At 36.7% G+C, this 23,892-nt stretch overlaps 4 protein-coding genes and 2 pseudogenes across 4 annotated transcripts; 3 read left to right on the top strand and 3 right to left on the bottom strand.

Annotated features, from left to right (window-relative positions):
* Positions 1–302: 302 nt before the first annotated feature.
* Positions 303–1,723, top strand: LOC119192146 (the record flags this gene model as incomplete). The annotated part of the gene is made up of 2 exons (XM_037445984.1): positions 303–328; positions 1,045–1,723. Coding segments are annotated over 2 exons (448 nt in total), but the record flags the coding sequence as incomplete, so codon positions are not given.
* A 2,622-nt stretch (positions 1,724–4,345) lies between these two features.
* Positions 4,346–5,947, top strand: LOC119192150 (annotated as a pseudogene).
* Positions 5,948–6,876: 929 nt separating this feature from the next.
* LOC115454493 (zinc finger MYM-type protein 1) lies at positions 6,877–10,699 on the bottom strand. The gene is given in 7 exon segments (XM_037445987.1): positions 6,877–7,675; positions 7,678–7,896; positions 7,899–8,168; positions 8,453–8,584; positions 8,587–8,757; positions 8,760–9,776; positions 10,335–10,699. Coding segments are annotated over 6 exon segments (2,280 nt in total). The 5' UTR covers positions 9,763–9,776; positions 10,335–10,699; the 3' UTR covers positions 6,877–7,190.
* Positions 10,700–13,206: 2,507 nt separating this feature from the next.
* Positions 13,207–14,884, bottom strand: LOC119192147 (venom serine carboxypeptidase-like). The gene is given in 3 exon segments (XM_037445985.1): positions 13,207–13,739; positions 13,742–13,999; positions 14,002–14,884. Coding segments are annotated over 3 exon segments (1,428 nt in total). The 5' UTR covers positions 14,765–14,884; the 3' UTR covers positions 13,207–13,332.
* A 62-nt stretch (positions 14,885–14,946) lies between these two features.
* On the top strand, positions 14,947–17,235 carry LOC119192148 (venom serine carboxypeptidase-like). Its single transcript, XM_037445986.1, has one exon. It carries the CDS (start codon positions 15,273–15,275, stop codon positions 16,677–16,679), a length of 1,407 nt encoding a protein of 468 aa, XP_037301883.1. The 5' UTR covers positions 14,947–15,272; the 3' UTR covers positions 16,680–17,235.
* On the bottom strand, positions 17,227–23,633 carry LOC119192149 (annotated as a pseudogene).
* Positions 23,634–23,892: the final 259 nt, after the last annotated feature.

A 23,892-nucleotide genomic window follows, 5' to 3' on the forward strand; every position in this document is an offset into this window, starting at 1 on the left:
GATGTGGGAGGCATTTGATCTTGTCTCATAATTACATTCGCTATAAAACCTTCACCCACATAGTACACAACCAAACATCCAAATCCAAAAACAAGCGAGGTCCCCATACTTAACCGGACTTATTGCACACCAAAGGCTTGCACTTAAAATCTGTTCAAATAGATTGAAATAGTTAAACTACGAAGAATCACCTAACTTATCTACATTTAGATAGTGCCAAAATGTAGTATTTGTCTGTATTACAGAATTTCCCGTGGGGACAGCGCGCGGTGTCGGTGCTCACAGAGCAGGCTCTGTTGAAGATGGCGCGACATCGTGCTGTTTATTGGTAGGGTGATCTTTGCGATCTGAACTTGTAAATGAACTGCTCAAAACAACAATAAAAAACCAATTGTATTTTTTTCTCTCTTCTCTTTGTCATATAATTGTCTTTACCTTAAACTGATTTTGAAAAGAGCAACACCAGAGTTTATTGCCCGTTCTTCTCTGGTGAGAACTGCTTTCCGAACTGGTGGTAGAGTTAATATTGACGAAATCTAAAAATTTATAACATATTACAGATTCAAATAAATCATTTCATTTCACTTCATTTTGTACTATCAAACAGCTTAAAATCTGGCTTTAAAAGTTTAAATCGAGAGTAATTGTGATAATGATGGGTCATCAATCATAGTTTTAATTGTAGGTCAGTGACGAAGAGTGAGATTTTTCGCAAGGTGACCCGACACAACATAAATTAGGTGTAAATGTAGTCTGCAACTCGTTCTAATGATAATTAAATTTTATAAATTTCGAAAGGGAAGCGGAAGGGACTGGTAGGAATGGCAACTAAGAAACATACATATCTGAGAATTCTCAGTAAGAATTCTTATGGTTAACATGTAAAGTCTGTGAGCTAGCATTAGGACAGCTTGCTGACCACAAGACTAAGGCCTAAATCATATCCGTAATAGAGGACACTTGTGATGTGTTCGCACTTGTTTTGTTTAAAAGAATAACCTGAAACTTACTCTTCATTATTAACCTAAACTTCTAAAATTCCAGACGACGAAGATTCAGAAATAGAATTCGCTGAATCAGTACTGACACCATCAGCCGAATCATACTACGAGGAATGCAGCATCCAGTACCCCGGCTTCTGCCCCTACCAGAACTCCTCGGACGACGAGACCATGGACTTCGACTACCCCACCACCAAGAACAGCAGGATGAAGAAGAAAACATTCAAACACGTGATGTTTTACATCGGCATTGACGGAACAGACAGCGCGGATATGTTAAGAGAGCATATTTGTTTAGACGATGCTGTTCCCTTGCTAACAGCCATCGATTTCCCCAAACAGAAGATGGTCACCATGAAGTATGGTGACGAGATCACCACCGACTCAGTTCAGAATTTTGTTGATGCGTATCTCAGCGGTAATGCGGATTTCAAACCGTTGAAACCTTATAGTGATAGGTGTTAGAACAGTCAGTAGTCTTTCGTAGAATAGATATAGAGTTCAAGTTTCTTGTTTTCTCTCATCTACCTTCTCGCTTCGGTTTTATATATCCGTTTTTAACCGCAAAAATCAATATACCGTCTATTTTATATTCGCTCTCACCAACATCAAATACAATTTTGATCTAACGGTAGTTAATTCAGCATGTGTAGGCTATGAACCGTGATATTTTTGGTTCCATTTCTTATAGGCCAAAAAAAAATGCTAAGAAAAAGCTATTCAATTAAAAATCGTTAATTGTCCGTAAGTAATCCTTATGGCGTGGTATTAGTTTGACTTTCATGGGTATTCCCGCTGTCCCAGTTTATTTCCGTCAGGCTAATTGCGACAACGTTACTAGCCTCTGCATATCTTGTAGGACATAGCTACAGGTCACACATGTTATTTTATGCCATCATGAGCAGCCAGAAACGTAGAAAGTATTTCCTCTGAATATTAATATTAACTCATATTTGACATGAATTACAGCAAAATAATATACAAAAAAGTAAATAACGATGAATAAATAAATACACACTGTATCTAATTGTGCATGCCCTGTGAAACATCAGCTGTTACACGTTCAATGAACCGACAAACTATCGATTCGCCAAACTTTTCTGTTATTATATAGGTGTTTCATATACTAAACTTCTCAGATTATAAATTCGATACAATAAAGACGTTTAATGCAGATGTGTTAATTTTGTATTTTACCACCATTTTTAATTATATTCCGCCATTTTAAATTTTATCCCGCCATTTTTAATTACCATAAAATATGAGTAATTTTTATTTGCAATTTTTAATAGAAATTGACGATAATTATTCTAAAACTCCACGTCTACATTTTCAATGCAAAAAGGGTAGCGTGTTGTGCAGGTAAAATTTAAAGCTAGAAAAAACTAATACAGCATTGCGTCACCCTTGGGAAATTTACCCGCCAACGTAGTCGTTAACGGTAGCTAACTGCAAGATTTTTTATACCGAAGTTTTACGTAAACTTTTCTAGAATATTTATTATAGCATCGGTATGTTGCAATTTTGTTTATACCTAATGCAATAACTACCTGCATTTATCTTTTCTCGTATATCAATTTGGGATACGTCATAATGTTGATAATAATTAATGAATTAGCAAAATACAAAGTTAAATTTTTTGTTGTTTTTTTTTCTACTGTCGAAATTAAAATATTGTTTTTTTTTTATAAAACACTTTTCCAGTATTTTATTAACTTAATGATATTATGTATTTTAATTATTGCGGCAATTTTGTAGTAAAGAATAAAAATATAAAATTTTGAAGTTAGTAACATTAAAAAAATGTACTTCATGCAGTTTTTATGTGCATTTTCTTCGACGAAAAAATATTTTAGAAAAACATTTAAATTAATTTATTGACTAGTACTTATTCTTGTACAATTTTTTTTTACCTAAATTAATATTAGCGTAGTGTTTTAGTAGAATTAGCATTTGTACTAATTTGTAACTATTGGAGCAGTGTAACTTTCGGCCATTATTTTGTAAAAAAAAAAAGTGTAGTTAAATAAGTTGTGATTTCTTGCACTTATTTTTATAAAGTTTGATGTCACAAATTAGTAATAAAACTATGCGTAAACCGTGTTTCCGTATTATTTTTCCTGTATTTTTTTATTTGCCATTTGAAACCTAGGTACCCAGGAATGCATTTGTAAGATTCACATCTCCAAGGTAAGTATAGGGATAACATATATTATGCATGACTAGGTGTTGCTCGTGGCTTTGCTCGCGTGTAAAGCCTTTCCTCCTACAAAAGTCCTAAATCAAGCGATCCCAAGGACCGTCAATAAGACGTCAGCGCCATCTGTTTAAAAAATCAGATCAAACATTTCAAAATTCGCCACAGAAGCAAATTACACGCAATAAAAATAAGCCAATTATGTCAATCTAGAAGAAGTCCTAGATAGTATAGACCAAGGTCTATCCGAGTGAACAATACCCTCCCCTCCCTAAGGTCTTTAAATGATCCTGGATTTACTTAACAAACATCCAAAACTTACACAATTTTATAAGTAAAAAAGATAGATACGAAATTATAAGTTAACGACGATATAAGTGAAATAAATATATTAGAACCCGTATTCCCACCAATTCATAGGATCATTATAGCATACCCAAAACAGAGCAACTGGGCTTTTATTCAACGCCCCAACCCAACATACTCCCTACACAACGTACAAATGATAGGCGCGGAAACGAATCCACGACCTCACATTTCTCGGTCTGCGACTCACTCTGCCACGAAACCATGAAAATATAAAAAAAAACATCAACTATTTGATTACAACTAATGAAAATAGTTGTTGAGTCATTTTACCAAGACACCCTGGAATTATTATCCAACTACTTCGTAAATAGCTAAACACCGATGTTAAGCCCGTATCAAAGAAAGCGTTACTATCAAACAATAGATATTTGAATTAAAAAATCTATCCTGATGATGTCATGAATGCTACTGCTATTGCTCATGCTTTACCTGATTGGCCGAATTATTTACGATGTTATCCCTAAAAAGTACGTTTCTTACTCACTTTTTATTTGAAAAATGAAACATGTTAAAAAATAAACTAAATGAAAAATGAAACATGTTATAAAATAAAAATACAGAAAAATATGTATTCAAAATAGAAAATGTTAAAATAAATAATAAATACCTTCTCTTTATACATATTTCTTACTAAAAATAAATATGTATAAAGCTCACATTTAAAACTTAATAATATTTATGTCTCTTTCTCAATTACGTGGCAAATAACAGGAAAGAAAGAAATAATGAAAGTATCATGTTACATGGTAACACTGGCAAATGTATCTATACTCCGAGTCGAAACGTAAACGCAACTTGTAAAAAAGATAGAATTGACGCTAATATAACGAAGCCGCCATTATTGTAAAATAAAATTTTCAAAATACATTTCACGTGCTCAACTGGTTATTATTTGTTATAAATAGACGTTATAGTCACATATTTGTACAGAATGGCAGACAACGATGATCTCCTCGACTACGAAGATGAAGAGCAAGCAGATCAACAGACAGCCGATGGGGCGACAGAAGCGGCGCCAAAGAAAGAGGTTAAGGGCTCTTACGTATCAATACACAGTTCTGGCTTCAGAGATTTCCTACTAAAACCAGAAATATTACGAGCGATTGTCGATTGCGGTTTTGAGCACCCTTCAGAAGTACAGCATGAGTGTATACCACAAGCAGTATTGGGTATGGACATCCTGTGCCAAGCCAAGTCTGGTATGGGTAAGACGGCGGTGTTTGTGTTGGCGACGCTACAGCAGCTGGAACCTTCGGAGAACCATGTCTACGTGCTCGTCATGTGCCACACAAGAGAGCTGGCTTTTCAAATCAGCAAGGAATACGAGCGATTCTCCAAATACATGTCAGGAGTGAAAGTGTCGGTGTTTTTCGGCGGAATGCCCATACAGAAAGACGAGGAGGTCCTCAAGACGGCGTGCCCACACATCGTGGTTGGCACTCCGGGCAGAATTCTGGCATTAGTCAACAGTAAGAAGCTGAACCTGAAGCATTTAAAGCACTTCATACTTGACGAGTGCGACAAGATGCTGGAATCGCTGGACATGCGGCGTGACGTCCAGGAGATATTTAGGAACACACCACACGGCAAGCAGGTGATGATGTTCTCCGCCACGCTCAGCAAGGAGATCAGACCCGCCTGCAAAAGTTCATGCAGGATCCCATGGAGGTTTACGTTGACGACGAGGCCAAGCTGACGCTGCATGGCTTGCAGCAACATTATGTGAAACTCAAAGAAAATGAGAAAACAAGAAGCTGTTTGAACTTCTTGATGTGCTAGAGTTTAACCAAGTAGTAATATTTGTTAAGTCTGTACAACGCTGCATAGCTTTAGCACAACTATTGACTGACCAGAACTTCCCTGCAATAGGAATACATAGATCTATGACTCAGGACGAACGTCTGTCTCGCTACCAGCAGTTCAAGGACTTCCAGAAGAGAGGATATTGGTGGCTACAAACTTGTTTGGCCGAGGCATGGACATTGAGCGAGTGAACATCGTTTTCAACTATGACATGCCTGAGGATTCTGACACTTACCTGCATCGCGTCGCCCGTGCCGGTCGCTTTGGTACTAAAGGTCTGGCCATAACAATGGTGTCAGACGAAAATGACGCCAAAATCCTGAACGAGGTCCAAGACCGCTTTGATGTCAACATCACGGAGCTCCCAGAAGAGATTGAATTGTCTACATACATTGAAGGCCGATAGATTTAAGTTCTAACACACCAATATGGTCAAATAGGTTATTTTTCACTTTTGTAACAATACCAGTTTTGTCTTGTGGATTGATGTTTAGTTAAATCGAGCAAGTTATGTCCAAAACCTAACTCTAGGATAAAACAAATGACTGTCTTAAAATAAAGGCATTGTGATAACAAATATGTTTTATTTTTTATCTATTTACAAAATAGACAATAATTATCCTGATGTTATTGATTTCATAATTTGCCAAGCATTATAATCTCCCAAATAATATCTCAATTCAATTAGGTAAATGCTTTAACATACTTTTTTCTGCCTATGACCTTCCACTGCTGACCATAGGCCTAAAGATATCCAGGCCAACCTGTTAGAAGCAGCCTTCATCCAGCAGGGTCCATTGAACTTTATAATACACTACATAATACATCATTCAAAATAATATAGTATTCCTATTGACTTCTGTTAATGCAAACAAGCTTTATTTGATTATTTCTATGGTATATATAGTTGTATTATCTTTAGAATACCAAACAAACTTGCCCATAGTTCTTACCATGTTTATTGTTTAGGTATTATAGTCTAATATCAATAAGGCCATGTAAATTTTAATTTTTGATGACTACAGATAAATTGAATATAAATTGAGTTGAACACTATAGAAATATTACATATATAAAATTACTACTTAATCCACTTATTTAAGTTATTTGCCAATAATAACATTTTAAATATTAACAGTTATTATAGGTACTTAACAAGTATTTATTTATTACCAATCTATTTGGTTTCTCCTGCATTCTTATTTATCTCATTTTACTACATACTTACTATAAATGAAAAGAAATTATATCAAATAAATTTTCACTAAATATGAAATACTTTTTATATTTAACGGATATTACATTATCTCTCATTGGCAGTTATTAATATCTTGCATAGTGACTTTATACTTAAAAGAAAACATTGTAATGAGATATCTCAAGTCTCAAGAATTGCTTTGTTCATTTACGTGCCGTTGTATTCTATATTACATTTTAAATTCCACGCGGAATTTTTATTACAAGACATTCATATAAAAGCGAAATGAAGCTATAAATCATTTAACAAGAACAGCGCCGGCTCAACGAAACTTGGCGCCCTAGGCAAAACATTGGAACGACGCCCATAAAAAACACAACAAAAAAAATACTAGGTACACCGATTAAAGAGTGACAAAACAAAACTCCGCAGAAACAAAACTGCGAATTCTGTACTTTTGAATAACCCGGAAATAGCATATTCAAAGATCAAAAAACATTTTTACTAGGTACTGGCATGGGTTCAGGTAATTAAAGCAAAGCAGATTATAAGTGTATTTTTAATCAAATAATTAGAGCATAGTCTTATGACACGATTCTGTTGCTAGGCTGTAGACATTAATTTATGAAAAATGAATTTTTCTTGCCTTCATTCTTGCAAATGTAGAAACCATTTCTTTTAAATCAATTGTTTCAGCAATTTCTTGCTCTATAGATAGAGTCGATAACCCCACAAGCCTTTCTTGAGTCATTGTGGACCGTAGATATGTTTTAATCAGTTTAAGTTTAGAAAAACTGCGCTCTCCACTGGCCACAGACACGGGAAGTGTGAGCAATACCCTTATTGCTGTTACTAAATTAGGTACGCTATCTAGAAGCCCATTTGCACAAATATAATTTAAAACGTCTTGTGGCGCAGTGTTATTTGGTACTCTTCTTGCAATAGCTTGTAATTCACTGCATAACTCAGTTGCATCAACATCCTTAGAGTTTCCATCACTAAGAGATTCTTCCAACTTTATGCAGTGTTCCAGAACAACTTTGGAAGTTTTATTTTGCATCTCATGAACGTTGTAGAGAAATCCAAACACATGACTAATATTTTTAGCTGATTAAATCTCTCATCAACTGAATTTACTGCGGTATCTAGCACAGCAAAATAAAAATTTATTTTGAACTGGTCTTTCGCATCACATAGTGGCTCATCTTCCGCGTCATAGCTTAACTGTCTTTTCTCTTTTCTTAGGCGCACTGGCTTCGTTTCTGATGCGAATGATGCTACACTATTCATTTCTTCTGCTATTTCTTTAGCTTCTCCTAGCATTTTTCTAATCCCAAATCACTTCTGCAGCTTTCAAGAAATGTTTTCGTTTTTAGAAGAGCATTTGTAACGGTATTGAGGTTAGATTCCTGGGATTGAAGAACTTTGCTAGTCAAATTAATTTCGAACAAAATATTATACCACACGACAAGTGAAGCAACAAACTTAAAATCCGCAAATTTTTTAGCAATAGACTGAGCCTCAATTCGAGTTTGATTTCCAGATGCACCAATCAGAGTATGATCTTCATAAATGTCCACAAGTGCATCATGCACATCAGCTAATTGGTAACGTAATGGACGCAATGCATCAATCCTACTTTCCCATCTTGTATCGCTCAATGGTTTCAGTGTCAAACTAGGCACATGACGCAATAGGACTTCCCAACGATGGGTTGAGGCAGAGAAATATACATATATTTTTCGACCAAGTTGAAAAAGGATGTCGCTGCCAGACAACATTTTGCAGCATCATTCACAACAAGATTTAGCGTGTGTGAACTGCAGGGTACAAAAAGCACGAGGATTTATATCTAAAATCCTTTTTGAACACCACTGTGCTTACCTTTCATGTTACTTCCGTTGTCATACCCTTGCCCACGTAAATTTTCTAATGAGAGAGACATCTCATTTAACTGATCAAGAATTTTTTCAGTTAAGCCAGCACCGGTGGTGTCTGCAAGAGGGACAAATCCTAAAAATATTCTTTGATTTCACATTTACGTTCATCAGTAATCAATTTGACAATTCGAACGATGATGGTCATTTGTTCAACATGACTAACGTCAGGTGTACAATCTAGAATTATTGAATAATATTTAGCTGAGTTAATATACGCCAGTATTTTCTCCTGGACAGCTTTAGCCAAAAACTGATCAGTTCATTTTGGATATTTTTTCCGAGGTAATGAACATGAATATCTTTGTTACTCGCTTTTCTAAGATGTTCATTCATTATAGGATCAAATAAAGCTAGATATTCAACCATTTTCAAAAAAATTCCATTGCCAGGAGTAAATAGTTCATCATGCGTTCCACGAAAAGGTAAGTTTTGGCTTCCTAGAACTCTCACTAAAGCAATCAACCTTTCGAGAACCTGTTGCCAGTATTTTTCCTCGTCCCTTATCAAACGTAAATTTTCCTCATCGATTGTTTTATTAGTCCTCAACCGAAGCTCTAACTCTTTCCACTGTTGGTAGTTTGCTAAATGGCTACTACTTTTCTCGTGATTTGATAATATATATGAAATATTCTTCCAGTCATTCGCACCTTTGTTGCATAGAGCGGATTTTTCATCTGTAGAAAATAGCTTACAACAGAAACAGAACACAGAATCCTTTGAAGCTGAATATTGCAGCCATGAACGAGGCACACGTTCACCATTGACTAGTTTTCTCTTATAATACACTGTAGAAAACTTTCTTCGCTGGTTATCTAATGGGAACTCGATATTTTTCACTTGATCTGGCCCGTGTTTGACGAGGATTTGCCGCAGATGATCAGTAGAGACATCCCATGTTGCAGGGTCACTGAAGTTTAAAATGAGACAACTTTCTGTGGGAGGATTATTAGTGTCTTCTCCCATATCATCATTTGTACTTTTGCATGGTTGTGGTTGTTTGGTTATTTCACGCTGTTGTGGAGTATTTTCTTTTGCTGAAAATAAAGCGGGACCTTCTGTAGTACAGCTTCCTGTGGTGGGATTGGTTATGTCTTCTTTCATATCATCATTTGTATTGCTGCCTGATGGTTGCGGTTCTTGAAGATTTGGACGAAGATACTTCTTGAACGAGTCTGCTTGCTTTGCTAACGATAATTGTTTCTCTAATTTTCTCTTACGAAATTGTGCTCCAGACATTTTTTTGTCATCTGCCATGTCTCAAGAAATGACTGGAACAGAAAAAAAGACATTTGTGTAATATCAGTTTCAACAATTATCCGTTATACCGGATACATCTAGGCGCCATGAGCGCAAAGGCCGAGGTGTCCCGCCTACGCGTTATTCACCGTAGCGCGTATCCGAAATGCGCCGGCCATAACCAATCTGTGATTGGCTGAGAGATTGACGTAAGAGTAATGGAGAGTTTTGAAGTACCTACAGTTATGTTACTTGTGTTAAGCGAAAAATAAAAAATTTTACCGTGATACAAAAGCGCATTTAATTAAAAACCCACCCCGACTACACCGTCCGTTTCATTTAAGCACTGCACTTTTTGGAAGTGGTACGTGTGATAACGTGTGTAACCCATCTAAGTAGGTTCAATTTAAACTCTCTCCACTCAAGATGTAGGATCTAAAGATTTCATAATACTCGCTAAGCGAATACATCTTTCAGATGTCATTACACTCGAAAAATGCATGCCTACTGTATGGACATTAGACATAAATTATATTAATAAAAACTTAATTATTATTCTAAATAAAATAATACCTTCACGAATTACTTACTTGTAGCCTGTAGGTGATTGCAATTATTATTATTCACAATGAGAGTCCGAGGAATTCACTTAGCGCATAGAGTTGACGGAGAACACATGAGATAGTTAAGAGTGCGCGGGCGGCGCGGCGGCGACTGGCGCCTGGCGGCGATGGCATGCGTGGGGTGCGGCGGGGAACGGGACGGCGGCGGCGCGCTCCGCGAGTTGCGATGCGCGTCGCGCCGCACGTCTGTCGCGCGTACGTACGATTGATTGAACCATTTTTGATCGATCCGCGTGCTCAGTGGTGATGCCGCTCGCATTGCTATGCCGCCCCCCAAATACGAGCGCCCTAGGCAGTTGCCTAGTTTGCCTATAAGGGCGGGCCGGCCCTGAACAAGAACGTAACAATGCATCATTAAAACTTGCTACTTTAAATAATTATTATATTGTTTAAAAAAAAGTGTTCATATATTTGTTATTTATGTTTCATCCCGCTGATTCCCGTCTATTTACATAATTGCGGCCCCGATCAACAGCTTTATATTTCAAAGATATTTAGCGATAGTCAATGACGCAAAATAAAATCATTTAGTAAAATACAAATCCTATTATGGGGTTGCTAAAATAACAAGTAATCTATGTGTTAATCAAGGTCTTTGTCTAATTTTTACGACCGGCTTCCTGCCTGACCACAACCCTTTCTGTAAGACCCAAACCCAAAAGCTTTACGCTGGGAATCGAACCGATACCTACGCATTAAAAGCTGTAATACGTTGTCAGCAATGATACTTATTTAATTGCCTACTAGAAATTATTATGAGGTCAATTTTAAGCAAATGCAGACAATTTTTTTTCGGCTACTCATTTATATAACCATAAAGGATGCATTTATATAATCCGGTGGTTCTCAAAGTTTACAGGTGGTAGGTCTCTCTGATGCGAGAGGCCGTCTGGATAGGTACCATCGCAATGTCTATTTCTACCATCAAGCAGCTACATGCATGCACTGTTGTGTTCCGGTTTGAAGGATATTGGAGCCAACATAACTACTGGACTTTAGAGACTTATCATCTTGCTCCTCAGTATGGTAAGTGCAGTGGAGTGTCATGAATTACTTTGTAATACAAAATTCTGTATGGTCTTGCTACTGTATATGGGCGCTTGTAACAGTTAACATTAAGCGAGCGGCATACTCGTCTCGTCCATTACTTATTTACCATAAAAGAAAACAGGTAGGACCGTAAATGGGATTTGGGGAAAAGTGGGGCAGGAAGTATTAAACCAATTTGCTGTGGTCATTGAGAAAAATTATTACTCGGCAAAATAAATGTAACACAAAATCCAATAAGCATAATCGAATATTTAAATTATTTTGGGGGTCGCAAAGTTGTCTGTTGTTATTTACATATTATACCTACCTACAATAAATATTTTTGCATAAAACTTATTTGCATACAGTCCGGTCTGTTTAGATAATTATTAAATATGTAAATATTTTACTGGAAAAACAAGTCAAATATGCGCTGGTTTAACCACCTTCTACAGACTACATTTTCCTACATGGTTACATGTAAATTCTTGTAATATCTAATATGAACTTGGTAAATAAAAATCCGTTACGCTACGTGCTGCCGAAATATCTAAAGGGGACATCCGTATTTGGTACCCTATCATACAATAGTGAACCAGACTATACATAAATCACAAAATTCTTATCCGAAACGAAATGAATTAGTAAAAGTATTTTTAGGTTCCATACCAACATAAGTTGTGCTAAGAGAACTCTATTTCCAAAATACCTACTTATGTGGCGGATTAAAAATGATAAGGGATCTATATTGTTTCTTAACTATGTAGTGAATTTCTAAAGTTACTTATAACTAAGTAAAAAACAAGTTTTGCCATACGGAACCTACGATGCGCGTTCGGGCATGGGTGGTTTTTTTAACCAAGTTAGCTATTGAGATGTCAGACTACATTATCGCAAACCTTGAAAGCAACAAAAACTAGAATGTATTTCATATAGGTGATAACCTTACAGGGTAGGTACAACAGTAATTAGATAAGAACTCCTATTAAATAACTAATATAGAGGGTTAATTTTACTTAAATTGATTTTAAAACAATGCTGTCTCAAATTCGATAACTCAAACAAAACACACATTCAGCTCTTAATACAAACTACAATGACTTCATTATTACAAACATTTCGCGTGTTGTTACATTAGCTGTTCTGCGCGGAAGTTACACAATTTTTAGCAATCTGTAATAATGCCAGTTCATTGGAGGTAAAAATATTTATGAATTAATTAAAACTTTGATTCCTTATAAGTTAGGTATAATTGAAAACTGCTGACAAACCGTTTTGAACAATTTATTACAATAGGAGAGTTTATAAATATAGGATGTAATATACATGCTTATTAAGATGTCCATATGATAATTATTACAAATTTATCAATAAAAAAATTGATATGTGAAATTGAACTTTTCTATAAATACAATAAAAATTAAAAATATGTTATCTATTTGTATTTCTCACAGCCATCACCAAATTATAGGTAACCCATTCTGACAAATAACACTTATTTACTTATATGAGAAACAATTTTAAAACACTACAATAAAAAGATATAAAACTGGAATAAAAGATATTTGTTTTTATTAACCCTATTTCAAATCACACTTATTGATACCTACTTTCTGGTATTTTTTATCATTAAGTAATTAATGGATCATATTGTGATACCACAACTTCACAATAATGCATATTTATCTTTGAACTGTGTTTAAATGATTTACAACAATAGATAATTAAAATAAACTATGAATATCAGAAACTGAGTAAATATATAAAGAGTAATTATTGATAAAACCAGTACTTATAAGAGAAAAAATTGTTTCCCACTGAGAAATATTTTAAACCAAAAAAACATGGTAACTACATCAAGTTTCGTTTTAAATTTATGATAACTAATGCACCAAATTGCTTTTGAACTTGTTCACCTAACATAGATTTTTGGCACCTAGTTTCCACCTTTATCCTTATGACTTACATGTTTAGGATTATAAAATGTCTTTTCATGTGTAAATCTGGTGATCAGATCTAGTGCCCATTTAGGCTGGTCTCCAGGCACCATGTGGCCCGCATTCCTAACCATAATCTCCACTAGTTTCCCCCCCTGCTTTACATACCCTGCCACTTCATTATCCACCTTCCAGATGTACCGTTTTGCAGATCTGTACTCCTCTGCTCCAGTGAAATTGAGGTGCCTTAGATAGTTCAGGGTTAATGGATAGGCAACAATGATGTCCAACTGACCACTGTAGACCACAATGTAATAATGATCCAATAACTCAGATACCAATGGAGCCACAGACTTCATAACATCTTGTTTTAAGTGTGTTTCAACTATAGAGCCATTGTGGAAGGCAAGTCTCCAACATGTATGCCTTTTCTGAACGAACTCTTCTGCAGCATCGGCCCAAAGTCTTCAAACGATGTGTAGTCTTTAGTGTGGAGGAAATTGAAGTAGAAATCAAAGCCAGTCATGTTTGAAAACAAACTCTTGCCTTCAATTTTGTCTCCATTTAAAAGTAAATCAAAAGTGTCAAATGCCTGCTCCCATTTCTGTTGTTTGATGTACTCAATAGTTTGGTTTTCGTACTTCTGGAAGACTTTAGCTTGATTCAATCTATGAGGCCGAGCTGGTACAAATATTTACCGTAGACTAGCTGATGTTCCGGATCACTCAAACCGTTTCCAATAGCAATGCCTTTCATGTTAATTTTCACACTTGCTGATGGATTCTTTTTGTGAATGGTGTAAGCGAGAGCTGGTACATACTTCCCTCCGTAAGATTCTCCAGTGACAAAGAACTTATTTGATCTCAATTCCGGGAACAGTTGGAAGAACTGAGTCAAAGTTGAGTACAATTGTTCGCCTACTTGCGCCTCGTTGGTACAATAACCTTTGGGGTCTTTGGTAAAACTGAACCCTGTGCCAACCGGATTGTCAATGAAAATTAAATGATGACTCAAAGCCCAGTTATACTTCCTCCTTTCAAGTTTGTTGTTCCGCACCCTTAGAGGTCCATTTTCGGTGAACAATCCGTAGAGGGACGAAGCGCCCGGTCCTCCCTGAAGCCACAGGATTACTGGCGAGTCTTTGTTGTTAGGAACCATTGCAGGGAAGTACCAAAAGAACTGATTGGAATCATAGGTCTTGTTTACGGTGAAAAATCCAGCATAACTCTTGATCCTGAGACTCTCCGTAAAGGGGACTCGAGCGAGGCGCCTACCTTCGGTAATGTTACCACTCTCCACATAAGGCGTGAGGAACAGAGGCTCCCCGGCGTCTCCTCCATCACGTTCACCAAGATTCAGCTTTGGGTATCGGTGCAGAAGACACTGCACCGAAAATACTTGCGCAATAAATAATAAAAACAGCAGCTTCATGTCACCGCTCGCACCGGCTGTGACCCGCAGAATGACTATAAATACTTTTAAATAATAACAGTAACCTCTTTATCGGCCGCGTGAATAATAATAACCGGTATTGTTTTACCAACTTATATCTGTTTTATTCTGCAGATTTGGTTGCACGGGGCGATGCTCGCCTCGATTTACATAACTTGTTAAAATTACGAATATTATTCATTTTGAACTGTTGGGTAACATATTTCTATAAGAATGTATACTAAAAGTGTATAATCTTTAATTATTTTTTTTATTTTTATTATCGTTTTAATAAGTTTGTTCTTAAAATGGAACGTTCATATCAAAATTGCACAGTGCGAGTCGTGAAAATGAAATGTCAGAAGCACAATAACTTATCACTAATCACATCGAATTCAGGAACGTCAAAATTAGAACACCCAGTTCTATTTGTTGTTGTTTTTATATTGATACGCTTGTTATTATAGCCTATTTCCTATAAAATTAAATATTATACAAGTTTTTTAAAATGGATTTAAATAAGTTATCTACGCATATAGCGATAGTGTTTGTAATTGGATTTAGTTTGGGAAACGCAGTGTTTTTTCCGAACATGTATCCTCGAATAAAACTTGCAGCAAAAGAAGTCTCTGACGCTGGTGATCCTCTTTTCTTGTCAAATTATATACAAAATGGATCAATAGAACTCGCACAGAATCTTTCCATAGTGTCTTTGACGGAGAAAATAGGTTTCCGGAGTCATGCCGGCTTTTTCACTGTCGATAAAATGTACAACTCGAATCTTTATTTTTGGTACTTCCCGCCTTTCTCAAAGAATAAAGATGCACCAGTGGTGCTGTGGCTACAAGGCGGACCTGGAGGGAGCTCTCTGTTTGGCCTTTTTACTGAAAATGGACCACTAATTGCTAAAAAGAATGGGTTTGCGAAGCGAAAATACCATTGGGCCCTAAATAATCATCTTATTTTCATTGACAATCCAGTCGGCACTGGATTTAGTTTTACAAATAACAACCAAGGTTATTGCACGGATGAGGAATGCATTGCAAAAGGTCTGTATGACAGCTTGCAGCAGTTCTTTACAATGTTTCCTGATTTAAGGAATTATGATTTTTACATAACTGGTGAGAGCTACGCTGGTAAATACATCCCTGCACTCGCTATGGAAGTCCACAGACAAAACAAAGTGGCCAAATACAGTATAAACCTTAAAGGAGTGGCGATTGGCAATGGGTATTGTGACCCTGTAAACCAACTTAATTATGGCGATTACTTATACCAACATGGGTTAATTGATGATAATCAGCTAAAAATCTTTAAGAAGTACCAAAACCAAATTTCTGCAGATATACAAGAAGAGAAATGGCAAGAAGCTGATGTTTTAATGGACTATCTGATGGATGGGGAGATCAGTAATTTCTCATACTTCAAAGCATTCACAGGATTTGATTATTATTATAATTTCCTACAAACAAGGGATTTAGATGACATGTCTGTATTTTCAAATCTACTTCAAAATGATAAAGTAAGGCGCAGCATCCATGTGGGAGGGCTACCGTTCAATGATGGAGAACAAGTCCAAATACATTTAATTAAAGACATGCTTAAATCAGTTGCACCATACATTTCAGAACTATTATCTTTTTATAAAATTATGTTTTACAATGGACAGCTAGATATTGTTGTAGCATATCCATTGACGGAGAACTTTTTACGGAATCTGAATTTCTCTGCAGCAGATGAATATAAGGAGGCACCAAGGAAAATCTGGAGAGTAGGTGATGATATTGCAGGGTATGTGAAGAAAGCAGGGAATTTAACAGATGTTTTAGTAAGGAATGCAGGACATATGGTACCGCATGATCAGCCAAGATGGGCTTTGGATTTAATTACAAAGTTCATTCGAGATAAATTATGAACTCACCGAGTTACTTTTCATACCTTGAGGACAATATGTCAGATACATAATTGATGTGTGAATGTCAAAAGTACAATAATTGAAGTGCAATGAAAAATATTTCTATGGACATGGGCCTTATTTACTTCACTGCCTTCTCTAGGATTTATTTTATTCACAACTGAAATACAAATGTTGCAGATGAGTTGAGAACATATTTAGCTTTTTATTGCTTTCTATGCTTATAAAATATTGTACACCAAAAATATGTCTCATGTATAAGTGTGATATAAGAATTGCAATGTAAGGTTTTTTTAAAAGATCTCATTTTTAATTAAAATATGTAAGACAAAGGTAACCTTCTATTTTGTGGCTGAGCAACAAGTGGTCCTGGTTTTAAAAGACCCATAGAATTGTGGTATCTAACTCAGTGGGAAAAAACAACTGGGAGATAAATGGCCATTGGCATGCTTAATTTTTTTTATACTTGAATGATATTTTGATTCTTCAAGAATCATGTCTTCTGTTTTAATATTTTTTAATATAATTTTTATCACAAATAAAACTATTTTTATTATAAGTTACTTTTATTACACAAAACTATTAATAAATACTAATCTAACTACATAACAATATCAGTGTCAAAACCATAAGGTGGGAATCATAGATATTTTTTTATTTTTATCCATCCATTTACACAAATCATACCATTATACACCAATTTTTATTATTTATTTTTAGCAAGTTAACATTTATTGAAATATTTCATAAACTAAATCAAATGCAACATTGAAACTATGACTAACAGTGTAACACTAAAAGATAAAACAGACTGGAGACAGGAAATCCCTCACTAAAAATTTCAGTGTGTGGAAAAGAGACCATCAAATATACAGCCAATACCTTCCTTCCTGTGTCTATGGTAATGACCAAACAGCATTAAAATAACAAACACATGTTTAACTCATTTACGCTTACAAAACTGCCATGTCATATAGACCAATCAGAATTTTATAAAGAAATCTTTATGGTAGGCAAGATGTTTTCTTTCTCGCACACTTCTGTTTAAACCCTTTATAATGACACAAGAAAATTCAATTCAGTCTGTTTGTATGTCTTCAGCACTACAAGTCATGAATAAGGCCTTTTCTGAATGTTTCCTAAAGATTGTGTGAACTTATCCTTATTGTGTGGTTCGATCTTGTCACTTATCTCTTACAATATTATATGCATACTTATGAATAATAACTTAAGATAATATAATTTGGACCAATTAATTTAAAATTGACTGGCAACAATTTATTATTTGTCCCCATTTTCATTGACTAGCTGTTAGATTCATAATAAAGTTGTAGCCTAAAATGAATAACATATTTACTAAATACCACTGGGAGTGTTGTCAAAGTTAAATGCTATAAATTCATCCACGCTAAAATTATTTTAATTCCATGATTTGGTTTATTCTGAATTTGTTTTTGATAAAAGTCTTACCAGCAGACTTACTCACAAATACTAGTTACATCACACAAACAGGTAAATTAATATATAGTCCTTTAACACTAGGGCAACACAATGTATTAATCAAATATACTATTAAAATTATTAAAAGTACGAATAACTAAATTGAATAGTACACTGTATAATTTTTATATCATCCAATTATATCACAATTCCTAAGAGGGTCGTGAAATTGCATAGGAATTCTTAATTTTTTATTTTTCAAGTAAAAACGAGCACATTTTAACTAAATAGAAAACTAGATGTAACTTATATGGCGGATGTGTCAATAAGCTAAAATTGTTTCAAGGCACATAACCCCAGGTTGCACAAATTCAATAGACACTTATTTTTTTAAATCATATCTTTGAAAATAGTACTAGTAACCATATTAATATAACAGAACTTAAACTAGAACTAGATTCACTACACTGTCACGCGAGGAGTGCCGTCAGTGCGTCGAGGAACTGCGCGCGTTGTGATGTGGGGAGAAACACGACCGACGAGTCAAAATAGTCGAGAGAGATCGACACGCCGCTCTTAGTGGCCGCCTGCTCGAATGCCGCTCCGAACAGACTGGGGAATAAATTTTATTATCATTATTAAAGTCGTTACGGGCGATCGAAATATTATTTGCATGTGTCGTGTGAAAACGAAAACTAAAGTGAGGTATGATATTTTTAGTGCTATAAACCAGATAGCGACTACCGTACACAAGATGCTCAAACATGCCATAGTAGTCCACATAACTGTCGCATTCCAGGATCAACCTGCATAGTATATCCAGTTCCAACAGGGAGCCATAATTGTGTCGACCGTCGAGGGGTAATCATCTCTCGGCAGTCGACATTCTGTTAGACCCCACTACCATCAGGTGCAAATATAAAAAAAAACTGGCATTATAATAAGATTTTGTTATACGAATTCCATATTTAATAATACATTAGACTATAGTTGCGACATCATGCGTATCCCACGCTACATTAAGTAACAGTGCCATGAGTACTGACTTGCGCGGCTCGTGCTGGGATCGCGGCGGCACGCCCAGCAGCAACGCTGCCCGTCGCTGCGGCCCGCACTCGCCACGAGCGGCTGCGCCCGCCGCGCCCGCGCACCGCGCCCGCGCGCCGCCGCCGCCCAGCGCGCCGCCACACCGAGCCACAGCGGACCGCACACTATAGCAGCCTCTGGGGTGCCCTAGTACAAATTTATACTTAATATTACTAATGAGATTTGGTTATAGGTTTATTGTAGGCATCGAAGTATCAACATACAATTTAATGGGAGTTGTAAAGACTACAAATAAAAACTTGCAAATTATAAACACATCTACATCTATACATGACATGGTAACATATTAAAAAATCTCAGTAATATTGCTATTGTTTTGGCAGTTGTGGCGCTTACTATCTGGTAAGTATCCAAGTAACTGTTCTGTACCTTTACAACCTTTTTTACCCGTCTTATCAAATTTTAATCAATATTAAAATAAGTAATGCACCACACCTCTTGCACAATAAAATAATTGAACGGTCCAGCACGGTGTAGCGTCCTTGCACTGAGCGTGTTGTTGACGAGCCGCACCACCGCCTCAAGGCTGCGTCGCGCCGCCGTCCAGCCAAGCCGCCGGCTATCGTTGTCGCCGCTGTCGGTCTCCAGCGCTGCTAGCGCATGCTGGAAACCTTCGGCGCGGTTGAGTGTCTCCTAGAATAAGCGGTTGCAAGTATTAAGTTTATTGATAGTATATTTTTGTAATTTTGGATTTATGCCTTTGGTAACTATTTTACGTATTTGAAGATGTTAGGTATCACACCCTTTTCTTTAGTTAACGCTATTTTTGTAGATTTTGATATGAAAAGATAGTAAAAAATCACAGCTGAAATCATTGTTTACGGATTGATAGCAATAATGCGCATATAAAAATAAAATTTGAATGATCTGCCATTCTAATTGGTCTATTTTCGAATCGATCCAAAAAATAGCTTTAGAATAATTGATTGATGTAAGATGATTATAATCAGTAGTGGTAATGATTGAAATATGAGAAATAGTATAAGTTGAAATGTATATTACATGTTCGAGCAGCGCCAGCAGGCAGAAGACGAGGTCGAGCGCGGCGAGCGGCGGCGCGTGCGGGCGCGTGAGCAGCGGAGCCACGCGCGGCGCCGCGCCCGCCAGCTGCAGGCGCGCGCCCGCCGCCGCCAGCGCCTCGCGCGCGCCGCCGCGCACCTCCGCGTCCATCGCGCGCCACGCCTGCCGCGCCTGCTGCAGCGGCACTCTGTACACACGCACATTATCGAATCAACAATTAGCATAATAATCAAAACTAACAAACATAAAAAAATACAGTCGCATTGGAAACCTCTTCCTTTTTTGAAGTTTGTTAAAAATATATTTAGACGTGAGCTACGTCAGTAATTATTAAAAGTGTAAATTAGTTAAATCTACTTCACTGTGAGTCACTAAGAATAGTCTACAATTTCTCTTCATCTATACTATTATATAAAGCTGAAGAGTTTGTTTGTTTATTTGTATGAACGAGCTAATCTCAGGAACTACTGGTCCAAACTGAAAAATTCTTTTTGCGTTGGATAGCCCTATGTTCGTGGAGTGCTATAGGCTATATATCATCACGCTATACCCAATAGGAGTGGAGCAGTAATGGCTAATCTCAGGAACTACCAGTCCAAACTGAAAAATTCTTTTTGCGTTGGATAGCCCTATGTTCGTGGAGTACTATAGGCTATATATCATCACGCTATACCCAATAGGAGCGAAGCAGTAATGGCTAATCTCAGGAACTACCGGTCCAAACTGAAAAATTCTTTTTGTGTTGATAGCCCTTTGTTCCTGGAATGCTATAGGCTATATATATCAACACGCTATAACCAATAGGAGCGGAGCAGTAATCGCTAATCTCAGGAACTACCGGTTCGAACTGAAAAAATATGTTTGTGTTGGATGGCCCTTTGTTCCTGGAGTGCTATAGGTTATATATCGTCACGCTATGACCAATAGGAGCGGAGCAGTAATGAAACATGATGCAAAAACGGGGACAATTTATTAGTTTTGAAAGCTTCTGTTGCGTGCGCTGCGTAAACGGTTAAAGTTATGCAACAATAATGTATGACGGGATTGTTCCTCTTAAAAGTTCTACAAAAATATATCATAAAACAAAGTCCCCGCTGGATCGGTCTTCCCGAACGTGTTAAACTCAAAAACTACCCGACGTATTAGGATAAAATTTGGTATGGAGACAGTTTGAGACCCTGGGAAGAACATAGGCTTCCGTGAAAATATATAGCGTGACTTTTATAACGGAAAACTTTAGCCAGAAAAATTTTATAACGCGGGCGAAGCTGCGGGCAGAAGCTATTAACAAATATAATTGTAAATCACAGTTAATCTAGGATTAATAATAAAAATATAACATTTTTAAACTCCATAAGATATCTGCCTGTTTACTCAAATAAAGATAACCAGTAATTATATGTTACCCCATATCAACAAGCAGTTGCCTTAGCCTGGAGGCCCCGCAGAACGGTGTGCAGGCGGAGGTGCGGGCCTACGTCCGGCGCGTGCCGCAGCGCACTCTCCAGCGACCACACGCGGTACAGCGGCAGGCACATATCCTTCTCCAGGATCACTGATGGACCCTGCAAACATTACATCTCAAATTAAATTTGTTTTGCGATCAGGCCTAAAATACAACATGTCTATGAACTCCACTTAATCTTTGACTCACCCTATTCATCATATTAACCCCTGATTTCAATAAATAATATCAATTATATTTTTTTGTCTGACTACTAAACTAATCACAATAAGATTGATTGATTAATTTGATTGGTTTACTCTTGGAATCTGATCTAACATTGAAATCATCAATGAGAAATTAAGTGTATTCAGGTATTAGACAATTATAATTTATAACAAACTTAGTATATCTCTCACTTACATGTGGATCAGCAGGCCTGGCCGCGAGCATGGCGTGCAGCGCGGCGGCGTCGAGCAGCACGCGGGGCGAGCGCTGGTGCAGCGCGGCCGCCGCCTCCAGCGCCACGCCGCAGCACCACGCCGCCGCCACGCCTGCGCGGCTCAGCCGCCACGACACGTCCAGCGCTACGCATGCGCTCTAGAACATATTGCAATTGTTTAGTATTAGTAGTACACTAACTACTAATGCCACTGTTGCATTGTTCTGACAAGTGGTTTCAAAGGTAGTCAGACAGTGACCCAACTAACAAAACCTTTCAAATCTGGGCGTCAGCTCTTGGCTGTCATGGCGAAAACGGAGGATAACTTCATAAATGTCAAAGAGTTAATGTATAAAAGTAGAAGTGCTGTTGCAATGAGGATGTATTTGGATATCATTTTTATTATAACTTTAGTATCAACTTCAACTTTAGTTACTTTTAACATCCATCAACATTCACTCACAACCCACTATTAAGTCACCTATTGAGGTAAAACCAGGTGAAAGGTGAGTGAACCTGTCACCAAGCAAAATTAACTTTAGTCAAAATAAGAATGAGATGAACTTTTTCTATTATCATGAACTACAGACCAAGCTGTGTAAGTCTTTACTACAGAATATTGAAAATATTGCCAGTAAATCCCGCATTGTCTAAGAAGGTACACATATTATTCCTGTGCAATAACATAATAATTGAATAAATACCCACTGGCTTCCCATAGTATGAAAACTGTGTGTAGTTGAACATGAGTGTGTTCCGCTTCTCCTCCCACCTTGCGCTCGCGTCGTCGCTCCACCAGAGCCTCCAGGCCCTCGCGACCTTCCCCTACCTCCTCTTCATTCTAAAATATACAACAAACAGGTTACATAAACAACTGGTCCCCTCACTAATCACAGCCTTTAATAACATTCAAATCTTCTTATACATTATGTTTAAAAATGGAAACCAACAAGTCAAAATATAATGTTCCAAAGGCCCTGTATCTTTTTATTGCTTACTCAAAACTTCAAAATACACTAATGAAGGAACATAAATCATTTTTATTATTATATTCTTTACAGCTCAGCCTACATTTAAGTTGTTATTGACAAATTCAGTCTATAACATTCTTCATCTTCTTATGGGACTCAGTGGCTCCACAAATTTATCAGGGATTTTGCAAACATCAATAATCAAATATATCCATAACAAAATAAATATAATTTCATGAATAAAAAGTCTATAACATATAATTTACCAACCATGTTGTTACCAATGGAGTGGTTTTACGAAAACTGTTGTTAGGCATGTGAAACAAATGCTATTAATTGGACTGGATATACATTAATCTGTATGACACACATCAGGGGTATAGCTGGTAGAGTGCTTACCAAATAAATAAATAGTTTACCTCATCCTCATCATCCCTGAATATGTCATCAAAATTGGGAATGTCTTCTTCTTCATCTTTGTATACCAACCGCACCTGAGACACAATACTGTTATGAATTGCAGTTTTAGATCATATCCCTAACATGTATTTAAAGTTTCTACTACAAGCATACAAAGGGATAACTCATGGGAAATAAGCAATATTAGTGGTCACCTAGAATGTAGTTTAAGCAGTTTATCTACCAGGTTTTGACTACAGTTGTGCAAACATTAGTCTGTTCCTTAATTAAAACTAAGACTATAAGCAGTTAAGTTTAACGCTCATATTAGTAAAAGATATTTGAAAATCATACCGGTACTTCCAGAGCTTAGCATGTCCAAACAAAAAG

This window comes from Manduca sexta, unplaced genomic scaffold, assembly GCF_014839805.1.
Source record: "Manduca sexta isolate Smith_Timp_Sample1 unplaced genomic scaffold, JHU_Msex_v1.0 HiC_scaffold_2399, whole genome shotgun sequence".
In the NCBI taxonomy this organism is placed as follows: Eukaryota; Metazoa; Arthropoda; class Insecta; order Lepidoptera; family Sphingidae; genus Manduca; species Manduca sexta.

Excerpts from the sequence above, each read along its gene's own strand:
- LOC119192148 (XM_037445986.1), top strand. The coding sequence starts at position 15,273 with ATGGATTTAAATAAGTTATCTACGCATATAGCGATAGTGTTTGTAATT.